The following is a 15000-nucleotide window of genomic DNA, read 5'->3' on the forward strand; positions in this document are numbered from 1 at the left end:
CAACTGTGATACCTATTTGGGGCGTTCCATGGCAAATACGACAATTGCTGATTGAAGTGGTAAAGATTATAAATGTGGGAATCCACTAGAGGCGCTTATGGAAAATTTGAGAGCCGGGGAAGAATACAACATAACCTTCAGTAATTGTTGATGTTTTTGCAAAGAAATAAATAAAGGAGTTTTTAGGAGATGAAGGCAATTGTTCAGAGGGTAACTTCAGCTTCTGTGACAGGTAAGTGATTATATAAAATTAATTTGATTCAATATCAGTAACTGTAAGCCATATTTTCTGAACATTCAGTGGATCAGGAAGTAATTAGTGCAATTGGGAGAGGATTGTGTGTTCTGGTTGGGATTTGTAAGGATGATACAGCAAAAGATGTTGAGTACATGTAATGATAAAAAAATCTTAAGCTCTAAGCTAGAGCACAATAGAGTAATCCGTCTTTAATTGTATCAATAGAGTGAGGAAACTGCTAAATATTCGATTATTTGAGGATACCTCCGGAAAGCGCTGGTCAAAGAGTGTTTTGGATGAACAATTGGAGATTCTCTGTGTGAGCCAATTCACACTTTATCACCGTCTGAAAGGCAACAAACCAGACTTCCACTTGGCTATGCAAGGTACTGAAGCCCAAGACCTATACAACACCTTCCTCCGGCAACTGGGCCAGAAGTACCATCCGGACAAAATTAGAGACGGAAAGTTTGGGGCCTACATGCAGGTTCATATTCAAAACGACGGACCTGTGACCTTAGAATTGGATTCAGGAGCCAGCAAAAATGACAAAACTGAAGAGATTAATAAGGAGGATAATCCATAAAATTAGATAATTCATATCTTTGTAGCGACTCAAAATTGAATCGCTTGAAATTATGAATATTTGAGAAACACTTGGACAATCCGCGACCTAATTATTTATTTGGCTAATAAGCAATAATAGATTACCTCGCGACACAGAAGTTGAGACATAAGGCAGTCTTGTACACGGAGTCGAGAAATATAGTCAAGAAAAACATCAACTCCCGTCTCTTAAGCTACATCTTTGATCCTTTGTGTCTTAAATAAATTTGTTTTTCTTGTTTTTGGAAAAATGGAAAGAAAATTCCTGAATGCTAAACTAGTTGCGTGAAAAGTTTGTCGACCGGCATTTATAAATATATAAACGATTGAATCAAACTACCCTGAACACTCTGAAATTTTTACCCAACTCAAAATCTTAAACAAAACGACCAAAACTAAGCCATTTCAAAATGACAGCTAATACACTGCAAAAGACCTATATACAAAAAGAAGTGAAAAAAATTATTAAATTTAATTTTGCTCATAATTTAAATATATATAATAATATAATATTAGATAATAAAATAGATGCTCCAGAACCACGATTTTGGGGATTTCAGGTATAATCTTTGCTCTAGGAACTTCCATTTCGTATGGTAACATTATAAATAACGGGTATCTAATCACGGAACCGTAAAATAAAAAGACTGAAGAGATCAATAAACAGGATTATCCTCAGAATCAGAGATTTTTATGTATCTTCTTGTAATTTCTTGCTTTTAAATTTATAAAAATATTTAAAAGTTTAACTGAAATTATGATTTTTTTTAAATATTTAATAAAATAATATATTTAAAAAATGTTCAAAACGAAAATCTTTTTTTAAAAAATTCGCCTACGGCTCTTATAAATAAAAAAGATAGAATTATACACTAAGCTCTTCGTTATCCGGCACTTCGTTATCCGGGTGACAGCTGCCAAACACTGCTGGCGTTTGATGTATTCAAAATTATTTTTACTAAACATGAAGTTTCTCCAGAGTGAATTAAAGTATTATTATCATTGTATCGAAGTTTTAATACATAATTCTGATAAAAAATGAAACATAAGCATACCATGAAGAAAATTCTCTTGTTCTTTGTCAGACAGAAAATAAATTCACACAGCACAAAATAGAAAAACCGTTGATCATCCAAAAAAACCTAAATGTCATTTTGTCCCCCAGTCAGCCGGATAACCAAGAGTCGAGTGTATAGTCAGATTATTTACTACCTTTTCTCCAGTCTAAATCAAATATTTCACTTCCATCTGTCAATTCATTGTTTCCTCTTTAGCCAATTACTTTGTAAGGACAGTACTTTTTAACTGCTCGAACTCCAAGAGATAGCAGTTTTAACAATCGTGTCTTTTTCAACTTCTCTCCATCCTGGCTGCCAAACGGTAAGAGATATTGATTTCCGGTCTTCGGTGACCCCCCCCCCTCGCAAGTCAACATTCTCTATCGAACTAAATTACTTAAATTACCCCCCACCTCTTTTATCCCCTCCAAAAACATGTTTTTTTTTACTTTTCAAAAAATTGGCCCTGACGATTTCGTTCATTTTTAGAAATGTTTTGAAGGCAATCCAGCTGAACATTTCGTTCTTAGACACCTATCACTGGAAAAATCGCCATTTTGAATTATTAAAGGTCAACCACCCTGGAGGGCCTAATTTTCAACGGATTTGGTTAAATTTGGACTTTTTTTATAGCTCTTGTAATTCTGAACCCGACTGCATCGGTGATAATCGGTGATGGATCGGGAAAGTAACGGTAATAGATTTATTTTGAAAATACTGGTTTTCGCAGTCTTACTGCGTACTGTTTTTTTCAGTCTTTTGACCCATATAAAATTCAAACCGTAAGAGATATCGACGTCCGGTCTTCGATGACCACTACTCAAATGACATTATCTCGAACCCGACCTCTTTATTCATATTATTAAAATTGGCCAAAAATTAGGTTTTTCTAACTTTGCAAAAAATTGGCCCTGACGGTTTCGTTCATTTTTGGAAATGTTTTGGAGGTAGTCCAGCTGAACATTTCGTCCTTAGACACCTATCACCGGAAAAATCGACATTTTTAATTATTCACGTTCAAAAGCATAATTTCCACCCGATTTGATCAATATATTAATTAAAAGGTTAATGACTTTGAGACCCTCTTCTTGAACAATTTTTAACTTCAAGCTGGTTTTGAGGTGATTTATAGACAAATTTAATTCGAAAATAATTTTATATGCACCAGACAAATTTTCGAAAAGGAATATAAGGCAGAGCTCCTTCTCGGGAGTTCAAGCAGCTCGCAAAGCCTAGGACGCTTTGCCACCCTTTTTTTTAATGAATAATCTTGAGCATCGTGCAGTAATTAAGTTTCTTGTTAGAAAAGGTCTGAGGGCAATGGAAATTCATTCCGACATGGTAAATGTTTTAGGCTTTTTAGGGGATGTTGCTCCTTCACACACAACGGTTTACAAATGGGCACACGAGTTTCAGCGCGGTCGAACAAGTTTTGAAAATGAGCTACAGAGTGGACGTCCAAAAACCGCATTAACACCAGATATCATAGAACAAATTGATGATATAATTTCGGAAGATCCAAGAGTAACTTCGCGTGAAATAGCTCGCAGTATAGGCATCTCGACAGAACGAATACAACATATTGTGGAAAAAGAATTGCATATGAAAAAGGTGTCTGGAAAATGGGTCAGGAACTAGTCCAGAGGTGTGCAAGAAACCGTTGAAACCGAATTAACGTCAAATGAAACATGTACGTCAATGGTCAAAACGCTACTATACAAACTTATTTTGACGTTAATTCGGTTTCAACGGTTTCTTGCACACCTCTGAACTAGTCAATAAAATTAGGTAAGGATTGTGTCTCGTTCCAAATTTCCAAGGAACATACACTTAATGTTGAGTATATTTACGAAATGAATGAAAATTTTGCAGAGTGGTGCAAGTGAACTGTAACTTTTCGAACCGCTGTATTTTCTTTTAATTTGAAAAACATTTTATTCATAAACGAAAAGTCACAAAATAGTGAAAGGAACGTCTATTGACACTTTAAGAACTCCTGTCAGCACCTATTGACACCCTATTTTGTACCATTTAGGATACGAAATTTGAACATCTTTGTTTATAGTAAAAGGTATATTACAGAAAAAACGTTATATTACTTATATTTTATTAGATACAATAAATAATTTTCAACATTTTGACAAAAGTGTCAATAGGGGTTCCCTGTCGAACAGACGTTCCTCCGACCCTATTCAAAATTTGGAAATATTATTTATTTATTTAATTTGATGTATCGGGATTTTTTACCATTTTGTACATTTTGTACATTGGGAAGTCTAGTGAACACCCATCCATTGCATTTAGATAAAAATAAAATTAAAGCGCAATTTATGGGACAGACTCGGGTGTATCTGTAGGAGAATTTTGTAACAGTATGACAATGTCATATGACAAATATAATTTTTTTTATGTGATAAATTCCAGAACACTATACTGGAATGTCATTTTTATCAATCACTGAGACCTGCAAAAAAGGTCCTTACAATAGACATTAGATATTCATTTGTCTCTATTAATGTTGTTCTGCTCCCAAGTTACATTAAAAAATTTGTCATATGACATATAACATATTAATTGTTATAGAATTCCCTTGATGATTTAATGTTGGAACGTCCACTCTATCTCTCGACGAAATTTTTGCATTCCCAGGGTTTCACAGTTTTTTCATGACAATTTTCCGATACACATTAGCATGTTAGCATTCACTTTAACGCAAAGATCATAATAGGAGCGAGAAAAGGATATTAAACCTCTATCAAGTAAGACCGTCTTAAGACAGTCATCACAAAAATCATTTAAAATTGCTTTTGTCCACTTAGTTATAATCTTACTGACATTTTTTTTTTGAAAATAAATGTAAATAAAAGCACTATAAATGCAAATTTAAATGCAGTAAAAGTATGTTTTCGACACGTACGTGCCTTGACTGTGGTAACTGTTAGAGACTTAAGCAATTGATTAACAAAGACCAATCGAAGAAACTTCTTAACGCTATCGAGCATAATTATTTTTAAGCATTATGAAATCTTATCTTTTTTTTTTTAGGAATTTATAAGGTTTTATTTTATAATTAAGGAGACTTCCTCAAATACAAGTTCGAAAATCGATTTTTTATTGTTGAGAATAGACTATCACTGTCACTATGCAAAGTAATGATAATGTTCTTACCAGCAGTTCTTTGAGTTACAGAGTAATGAATTTGATTGCTGTTCAATTAAACCTCCCTCTACTTACGGCTCTAAGCTAGAGCACCTAGAGTTCTAATCTATCTTGAAAATATTTTGCTAGAAGAAACTGCAAAACAATTGACTATCTGAGGATACCTTTGGAAGGTTCTGGACAAAAAAATGATTTGGATTGGATGAACACCAAGAGACTTTTTACGAGAGTCAGTGCAAAATTGAATATTGTCTGAAAAGCAACAAATTAGGCTTCCACTACACCATATGAGGAACTGGAATCAAAAATCTGTACAATTTCTATCTAATAATATGATACTCAGCAGATTCAAATTATAAACTGAACAAAACCAGATAAGGAAAGTAGTGATAATGATGAAACTGTGACTAGAATTGAATTCAGGTGCCAGAAAAAGTGAAAAAAGTGATCAAGAAAATCAGGGCAATCCTCAAGTTTTATACTTATTCATCCCTATTCAGTTCTTGTTTTCAAAATTACTATTTTTTTAAGAATAAAAGACTTAAGTAACTGACAGAAAATTCGCTTTTTAGTTCTTTCACTATATTATGTTAAAATAAAAGTTATTTAATGTTCTTTTAAATGAAAAATAAAGCCCAATAAATTCTCTTCACATACATTATAACGGAAATTAGTAATATATTCAAAGTAGTTTTCGCTGTAATAAAACATAAAAAAGAAATTGGCATAAAATGCCATGTTAATGAATTTATAAGAATTTTATGCAAAGAAAATCATGTCAAAAATGAAACTTATTAAGTCAAAAGTTGGCCGAGCTGCATTTATGAATAAACGATAAAATTTATGAATAATTATGATCAATTATTAAGTACAATTATTAATTAATATCTGTCAATTTTCTATGCTTTTAGAAGCTAAATTTCATTAACACGCCTCTCTTTATAGCCTTATTGACCTTTGATCTTGAAAAACCGTTATTAGGATTAAATCAAGTGTTTTTGTAGTGGAAACCGCGGCAGAATTACAGTAGACTCTCTCAAATTCGGGCGACAAACTTTTTCAAATGCAACGATTTTTTATTCATTTGCATACACATATTGAGTTCACGTACTCAAATATATTGTGAATATTATAAAAATCCCTTAATAATGCAAAATCATATCAAAACTAAGTCTAACCATGGCAAATTTGAGCTTATTTGCTTCATATAAATATATAGTAAAGAGAGGTAATCCGGATACTTTTCATAGAGTGCGACTTTAATGCTTGTTTTTGGACTGATGAAATATTTTTTTCCCCATTCCAAATCAATAGAATTATTCTTTGTTTAATTTAGAATCATAATAGAAATAGAATTTTAGCAATAATATTGATGAAAATTAATAAAATTACGATAATATTAATATATGCGCAAGAATGTTACTGCGATGTTTTTTTGTAACTCCGTTGAATTCGATGAAACTCGGATGCTCATTTTAAGGAAAAGTTTAATGCATAAAAATGAGAAGATATTATTTCAAAAACATTTTTTTAGAGTTTTATTCCATCAATTCATTTCATTAATTTATTATTTAATTATATATATTTTTATTTATTTTAAGATTGCACTCAATTCTTTGATTTTTCCTCGGTTTTCTTGGCTGACTTCCTTCCACGTTTTTTCTTTTCAGCTTCAATTGGCATTTGAGCCTTTTCCTTTACCATGTGTTTCTCCTTTAGTTTTATCTCCTTTTCTTCTGCCCTTATTTTTTTGTTCCTCTCTCTGGTCAACTTCCGTTAAACAATTTCTTTCTTTTTTTGTAAATCCTGCCTCAATTTTTCCTCCTGTTCCGCGATAATTTCCTCGGAAGATACAATATACTGGTGTTTGACATTGCTGGCTTTGACCCTCTTCTTCTGACGACGTTTTGGAATTTCTCCTGGCCAGAAATAGCATTGTTTTAGTGTGTCGAAGATCGGTTGAGTCTCAGAAGTTACAGAGAGTTGGTTTCCAGGGATGACTGGATCATTTGAAGGATTATTGTCGGTGGCCTGATCGTGCTGGTTATTGATAATGGACTCCTCTGAATGTTGGAAAACATTTTTCGGGAAATAAAGACCAGCATAGAAAAGTGGCCCATCCATCCAGCCACTCTGTGGTGACGTTCCCATTTTCCATCCTTCTGCGTTGTGAATGGCAATTTTTGGAGTAATGTCAGTTTTATGAACAGCCATTGGAGGAGCAAGTTCGCCAGTAGCTGACACCATGAAGAGTACTGTGATACATTGCTTCGGTCCTGATTTTTTAAGAGATGGAACTACACGTGAACCTCTCCTGGACAGGACATTTCCATCTTCCGGTGTCAAAAAGAAGGCACTTTCGTCGCAATTAAAAACACGGTCTGGTGAAATGCTCAGAAGGTTGTGTTCTGTGAAATATCCAAGACAATTCTGAAACCATTCCGTGAGGTCTTCAGCAGTAACAGTAGCTCTTTCCAATGAGAATGATTTTGGCTTGCGCATGCTGAGCTCTGGATGACGCTTAAGAAAATTCCTGAACCAAACGTCTCCGGGTCTTCCAGCTGTAAAATGGTTTGGAATTTTGTAGACCTCACAGATGAGTTTAACGCTGTCCAGAACTTGTTCCTTCCCGATGGGATGCTAGCCATCCGCACATCCCAGGATCCATTTGACAAGTTCTTTTTCCTGTTCTTTTGAAAGAACTGTTGGCCTGCCATTGGGGCACTCCTCTGGGTATTTGCCGGTCAATTTGTTGTGCAGTGTTGTTCTTGGGACATTAAATGTTTTGGATGCATATGCTATGGTAGAACCATCTCGTACACACTGCAAGGCATTCCTAAGACCTTCCTTAGAGTAGGGCTTGTCCTTATGGGTCTTTTCTTTTGTTCCCTTTGGCATCTGAAACAGAAAAAGAGTCCTGAACAATGCAAATTCTGAACCAAAACATTGACTTTCACCGCATCCGACTTGCATCGAAATGTAAACATTCACAAAAATCACTTATTTCTGTATGAATTATTTATATTATCAATAAACTCTTACTCACCTTGTAGATCAATAACTACACTAACTTTTATTAATAATTTTGATTGCAAATAATGTTTTATTATATAGAAAAAACACTAAACTTTTTCCAGCGACGAGCTGTCAACAGCAAAATTTTCTCAGAAATTAAATTTTTAGTACACAACCCAGCTGACCCGAGCTTAAAAAATATTTCTTGTACCCACTTATTAAACCGATAAAAATATAATTTTTGGTTTTTCTTAAAGTAGAATAGTTATATTATGATACTGCAGTAATTAATTACAGAATTAAAAATATAAATTATATTTTAAGTGGATGTATCGGAGTTAAATCGGTCGCGGCATCCGAGTTTAGCAATCGTCGGAGTTACATGGCCTTACTATAATCAAACTTGAAAAATATCAACAAATTTTTTTCAAATTTAACTGCTGCCCCAATTAAAAAGTAGCCCGATCTTAAAAGAGCCGAATTAGCGAGAATCTACTGTACTCAGAAACATGTAAGCTCAGATGGGGCTCATCTAAATCACACTAATTACTTATAGAGGGAAATTGGAGAACAATTTTAACTTCCTCAAACTCAACAGGGAGGGGTGAATTCTGAAAGGCTGCAGCAGAATGGTAAGTATTTTGGTGAAATAGTAAGCAAAAAAAATTAAAAATGGTAAGTAAAAAATGCAAATTTGGTAAGTAAAAAATCAAAATTTGTAAGTAAAAACTCAAACTTTCTAAGTAAAACTTCAAAATTGGTAAGTAAAACATCAAAATTGGTAAGTGAAATATAAAAATTGGTAAGTAAAAAATCAAAATTGGTAAGTAAACCATCAAAATCGGTAAGTAAAAATTCAAAATTCGTAAGTAAAACATCAAAATTGGTAAGCAAAAATTCAAAATTGGTAAGTAAAATATTCAAAAATGGTCAGTAAAAAAATCGAATTTGGTAAGCAAAAAAGTCAAAAATGGTAAGCAAAAAAATCTAAAATGGTAAGTAAAAAAATCTAAAATGGTAAGTAAAAAAATCTAAAATGGGAAGAAAAAAATCCAAAATGGTAAGTAAAAAATCTAAAATGGTAAGTAAAAAAATCTAAAATGGTAAGTAAAAAAAACTAAAATGGTAAGTAAAAAATCTAAAATGATAAGTAAAAAAATCTAAAATGGTAAGTAAAAAAATCTAAAATGGTAAGTAAAAAAGTCTAAAATGGTAAGTAAAAAAATCTGAAATGGTAAGTAAAAAAATCTAAAATGGTAAGTAAAAAAGTCTAAAATGGTAAGTAAAAAAATCTGAAATGGTGAAGTAGAGAAGTCTAAAATGGTCAGTAAAAAAAAATCTAAAATGATAAGTAAAAAAATCAGAACTGGTTAGTAGAAAAAGAAAAATGGTAAATAAAAATGTCACAAATGGTTAATAAAAAAAATCTAAAACGGTAAGTAAGAGAATTTAAAAAGATATGTAAAAAAAACAAAAATGTTAGGTAAAAAGTCAAAAATCTCAAGTAAAAACATCAAATTTGCTAAGTAAAAAATACTAAAATTTTATAGACGTGTTGTTTCATATGAATACTAAATATTCTGTATTTGCGATAGGGGAGATCGGACATGTTTAAGATGCTTTTTTATGTTTTGGTTTTGACTTTAAGGCATTATATCCAGGATTCATAAAATTATCTTGAAATTTTGTATAACGCTTCGTATACTCACTAATATAAACTTTGTTAATTCATGGCAGGACCCGTGACTATGTCATTTCGGAAATCATGAAAGTATCGCCTATTGAGGCAAAGGGAAATTTTCTGTGTTTTGGGAAGTTTTTGTTTCGTCCTTCGGAACAAAGGGAAAATTTCTGTGCTTTGGGAAGTTTTTGGTTTCGTTCTTCGGGGCAAATGGAAATTTTCAATGTTTTGGGGAATTATCAGTATCATCTCACTGGATGCAATCCGAACACCTTTAACGCCAGAAAAATTCCTGGTGACCTAAAGGGGATTCGAACCCAGGACACTTCCATCATAGAGCTAGTGCTCTACCACTTGACCCACTGAGTACCCTTGGGGAATATAACTGTTATATAATTAGTTTGTAGTTATAAGTGACTCAAGAGGCAATTAAAACTACTAATTTTGAAGCAATCTTCTCCAAGTAGTATAGAATATCGCAAATAAAAAGTATTTAGTACTGATATAAAACAACATGTTTATAAAATTAGCGCATATACAAGTGGTACTAATTGTATACAAAAAACAAAACTTTGTACTGATTCAGATTTTTTACATATCAAATTTGATTTTTTTTACTTCCCATTTTTGATTTTTTTACTCACCAAATTCGATTTTTTTACTTATCAAAGTCGATTTTTTTACTTACCATTCTTGATTATTTTACTTACCATTTTAGATTTTTTTACTTAACATTTGTGAATTTTTTACTTACAATTTTAGATTTTTTTTACTTACCATTTGTGAGTTTTTTACTTACCATTTTAGATTTTTTTTACTTACCATTTTAGATTTTTAACTTACCAATTTGATTTTGTTACTTACCTATATTGATTATTTACTTACCATTTTTGATTTTTTTACTTACCAAATGTCTTTTTCTTACTTACCAATTTTGAATTTTTACTTACCAGTTTTGTATTTATACTTACCATGCTTTCAATTTTACTTACCATTCCAACATATTTACTTACCAAACTTAGCTTTTTACTTACCAAAATTGATTTTTTTACTTATACCAATTTTGCTGTTTTACTAACCAAGTGTATTTTTTACTTACCGTTTTTACCAAAATACTTACCACAAATGTTTTAGCCATTCTGAAATTCCCGAATTTTTCACGTGATAAATTCACATCTCTTTGAACGCCTTTTGTGAGTATTGGGCTTTTTATACTAAGCGTCACATGAAACACTCACGGTATCCTAGAATTCATACAATAATTTTTGTTAAAGTCTTTTCAAACACTTAAATAAGACGATCTCAGAACGGTGAATTTCTCACATGATAAACTCACAATTTTAGAATTCATATCCAGCAAGGTGTTGTACAGGAGGCCTGCTCAACACCTTGCTAGGGGTTCCCTGTTGAAGAGGCGTTCCTTTGACATGGGGATTTCCCAACAGCGTGTGCAATGCACTCTACATGTTAATGGAAAATCATTGATAAAGGTGGAAAAGTATCTCGGGGTGTTATTTACGAGTGATGGTAGAATGGACCCAAAACTCTCGTCGTGAATCGGTCAAGCTTCCGCAGTTATGAGGAAGCTTGGCAGAAGCGTGTTGAGGAAAGCCGAGCTTATTCATTCGGCTAAATTACTGGTTTTCAAAACCGTGTTCATTCCTTTTCTCACCTATGATCCGCCGAATACAAAATGTCCGCCTAGGTAATTGAAAAAAAAATCACACGACACGTTTTGGAGCAATCTCACAGAACACGGTTTTGCAAGGGAACGAGCAGGGGGGCTGACAGAAAAATGACGGACATGTTAATGCAGATGCCGACTTATAGGTGGTCTAAAGCCCCAAGTTACTATCTGTAATCCATTGGTCTTACATACGGATCAACAGACGGACAGCAAGACAAACAGTGTAACACAATTTCTGAGAAATATTCTGAAACGCCAAGGTAAGCTGAGAAAAGTGATCCCTGGGGCCGTGGAATGTGGAAATTTTGGAGAGTAAAAAAATCAAGGGATTAGGGGAGACTGGAGCAAAATTTTTCATGGGTAGAATTAGACTGTGGGGTGTTATTGTTTTCATTAGAAAGAATATTGAGCAAAATATTAATTCTTCAGGATAAGGCCCAACGCACAATAACTTTTGTTTAGTAAACATGTTTTTGACATTTCAATGAGAGTGAGTGAGATCTAGATCTAGTCAACTCGCTCATTCTCATGGGAAATTTTGAAAACATGTTTACAAACAAAAGTTATTGTGCGCTGGTCATAATATAAATTCTCTCCTTATTCAATGAAATATTTATCAATCTTAAAAACGTTTTTAACAAATTATAGGCAATAAAAATTTCATTTGCAGCTGATTCTGCCCCGGTATCTCATTTTAAATAATTTTCACTTTTTACTTTTAGCGTTTATTTCAATAAAGAGCATATTCGAAATGACAAAATAAAAATCTCAGCTCTACTCACTTTTAAACTCATCAGTGACGCTTCTCACAAATCCATTGAGTTCACTCCCAAGACGAAAACTAGAACGTAGAAGTGGATTCAATGACCAACAAAAGCGAAAAGATTGAAGAAATTAATAAGCAAGATAATCCTCAAGATTAGAGATTTTTATTTATCTCCTTCCAATTTATTGTTTTTTAAATTTATTAATTACTCAAGAGTGTAATTTGTAAAATTTTCTGTAAAAATCAAAAAAAAAAAATACGTCAAAACTAAAATACAATGCGAAATGCTTAAGAAAAAAAACTCTGTGGCATGTTATACACTGGAAAATTTTCATTCGCAATCCATCTTATTTTTCTTTCGTTTTTTTTTTATAGAAGAAAAAGGCACTTTTCTTTCTATTTGTCCATTCGTTTTTTTTTCCTAAAATTTCAAACTGTTTTTCTTTCTTCTTTAAAGGCCACACCAAGTTCTTTGTCAGGAAAATTTGTGAAAATGACTTAATTGCATGAAACTATTTTGAATTGCAAACTAGTTGCATAAGGTAAAGTACCCTTTATTCGACCGGTTCCTCTATTCGACCGGTAGATTTATTTATTCAATTTAATTATATTTGCTATAATATTTTGTGTATGATCTAACATTAATAGGTCAATTATTCTTTAAATAATACGAATCAGTGACAAATTCAAAGAAATTGATAAAATTCACCATCAAATATTCAAAAATTGACCCACCGGTCGAATAGAGGAACCCGGTCGAGTAAGGGTACTTTACCTTACGACTATAAATATAGTTTCTCGCAATTAACTACTTCTACAAATTCTTCCATGACGATAAATTTAAATAATTTCAAAAAGAAATTGAACCTTTGAAATAATCATTTTATGAATTTCTCAAATAGGACAAGAATTCTCTTTAATTTTCCAAAATATTTTGTTTCATCTACAAAATGGTCAATCACAATTATCTTCCAATGCTTCTTTTTCTTCATTTTTTCATCGTATATATTTTTTTTAATCTTGTTCATTTATCATTAATGAAAACACTCTACACACTACAAACCCTTTTATGATTTTTTTTAAATCTTATTCTTCTTCTATCAACGATTATTATATATTGTTTTTCTTCTATTTCTCTTCCGCGATATCATTTAATATTAATTAATACAAATGACACTTATAGTATGTAAATATTTCAAATGTTAGTAAAATATAAGATTATTTGCTAAATTCATCTTCTACATTGGATTTTTTTTTTGTATCTATGAAATGTGTAGACTTCACACTACAGTTTATTAAGGGGGAAGATTGAATTTACGTCAAAAATTGTTTCTTGTATTTTTTTTTTACTTCATTTGAAATGTTTATCTTTTTTTTTGTTTTTGAGGAAATATCGGAGCATATTATTTGCTTAAGAGTAAGTTTTTTTTTTAATTTTCCTCAATATTCCTTTCTCACCTTTTTTTTTGGTGGGTAGAAAAGCAATAAATAGATTATTATTGTAGATCTAATAAAAAACATAGAAAAGAAAACACGTGAAAAAATCTTACTGCAAATGTTAGAATATTTGTAAAATTAAGCTTATATTTTTAAAATAAGATATTTGCAGTCGTTAAATTTTTGTGTCTTGTGATTTTTCTTTATAAAAGCTTATAGTTTTTCTTAATAAATTAAAATGCCAAATAATATGACAAAAAATCAAGAATTTAATTTTTCTGTTTTTTTTTTGTTCAATAAATACAGTAAGAATTTAGATCTCTTGTTTTAGAGAATTATAATAAATCCAAATATTTTCAGTAGGATTTTCTTTTTCTCCATTTTTTTTGTGTAATTTGTGTGTTATCTTCAAAGAGAAATGGTCGAACAATTGGAAAGTGTTTTACGACAAAAAACATCCTTTTTTTTAAACACATCTTCTTCTGTCATATGAGCCCATGTATTTGGAACTCTAACACCCAACCCATCTTGCGCAATGTCTTTACCACAGTCCAGAAGAAAATCCTCCTGGAGGGACTCTATTCTTGTTGATAACTTGATTGGCGCCATTCAAACAGGGAATCGATGTATTTATTTCCGTTCCGGCCGGTTTGTAACCTTCTCCAGTCACTGGATTTCCTTCTATTTTTTTTGTTTTTTTTTTTTTTACAATCGTAACCCATTCATAATGTCCAGAGTTGATCAGCAGACAAGTTACAAGAGAATCGATACAAAAATTCATTAATTATTGTTTTCGTGCTCAAATGGATGAAACGCAATGAAACGCACAAAACACCAGAAACACTCTAAATTCATTAAATGAATAAAGAAAAATGAGATAAATAACCACAAAACTAAAACACGTGAGATGAAAATTGGATAAAGAATGTTGTTGTAAAAAAGAGTGTATTATGTGCTTTTGAAAGTATAATGTACAAGAGAAAAGCAAGTATTAAAAGAAACAAACTGTATGTTAAAAAAAACCAACACCACAAAATCAAAACGAAGTTAAATCAATTAGAAAATCAACCAAAATTACAGCATCGAACTTTCCAAATACAGTCTTTCAGTGTTTTTCGGTAATGTTTATTAAAAAAAAAAAAAACTAAAACAACCAAAAACAGTCTTAATACTGTATTTTACTGGAACCTTTTCTTAATTCTTTGCATGGTAGTTACATTTGACTCCCTAAGTAAGTTCTGCTCAATAACCATTTCAGGCCACGCCCCCTTTAGAAGTTGTGGCCTCCTAAAATTTACATATTGAATTTATTTTAAAAAAATACTTTAAGGGAATATAAGAGCATTCCCAGAA

At 32.0% G+C, this 15000-nt stretch overlaps 2 protein-coding genes across 17 annotated transcripts in view; one reads left to right on the forward strand and one right to left on the reverse strand.

Annotated features, from left to right (window-relative positions):
• The first annotated feature begins 125 nt into the window (after window positions 1-125).
• Window positions 126-846, forward strand: LOC129808795 (D-aminoacyl-tRNA deacylase). The gene is made up of 3 exons (XM_055858669.1): window positions 126-232; window positions 302-392; window positions 464-846. Exons 1-3 carry the CDS (start codon window positions 190-192, stop codon window positions 822-824), a joined length of 495 nt encoding a protein of 164 aa, XP_055714644.1. The 5' UTR covers window positions 126-189; the 3' UTR covers window positions 825-846.
• A 12761-nt stretch (window positions 847-13607) lies between these two features.
• The window catches only part of LOC129808561 (microtubule-associated protein Jupiter), an 86458-nt gene continuing 85065 nt past the window's right edge, over window positions 13608-15000 (reverse strand). For all 16 annotated transcript variants that reach the window (XM_055858355.1, XM_055858341.1, XM_055858351.1 and 13 more), the window contains one exon: window positions 13608-14328. In XM_055858355.1, coding sequence (XP_055714330.1) covers window positions 14189-14328 — 140 coding nt within the window. In that variant the 3' untranslated portion in view covers window positions 13608-14188. The remainder of the gene's footprint in view (window positions 14329-15000) is intronic.

Source organism: Phlebotomus papatasi, chromosome 1, assembly GCF_024763615.1.
Source record: "Phlebotomus papatasi isolate M1 chromosome 1, Ppap_2.1, whole genome shotgun sequence".
NCBI classification, from domain to species: Eukaryota; Metazoa; Arthropoda; class Insecta; order Diptera; family Psychodidae; genus Phlebotomus; species Phlebotomus papatasi.

Bases quoted from the DNA above. Each gene is read 5' to 3' on its own strand.
- LOC129808795 (XM_055858669.1), top strand. From the start codon at position 190: ATGAAGGCAATTGTTCAGAGGGTAACTTCAGCTTCTGTGACAG. The intron at 233-301 runs GTAAGTGATTAT...CTGAACATTCAG, and splicing joins AACTTCAGCTTCTGTGACAG to TGGATCAGGAAGTAATTAGT. The intron at 393-463 runs GTAATGATAAAA...TTGTATCAATAG, and splicing joins GCAAAAGATGTTGAGTACAT to AGTGAGGAAACTGCTAAATA.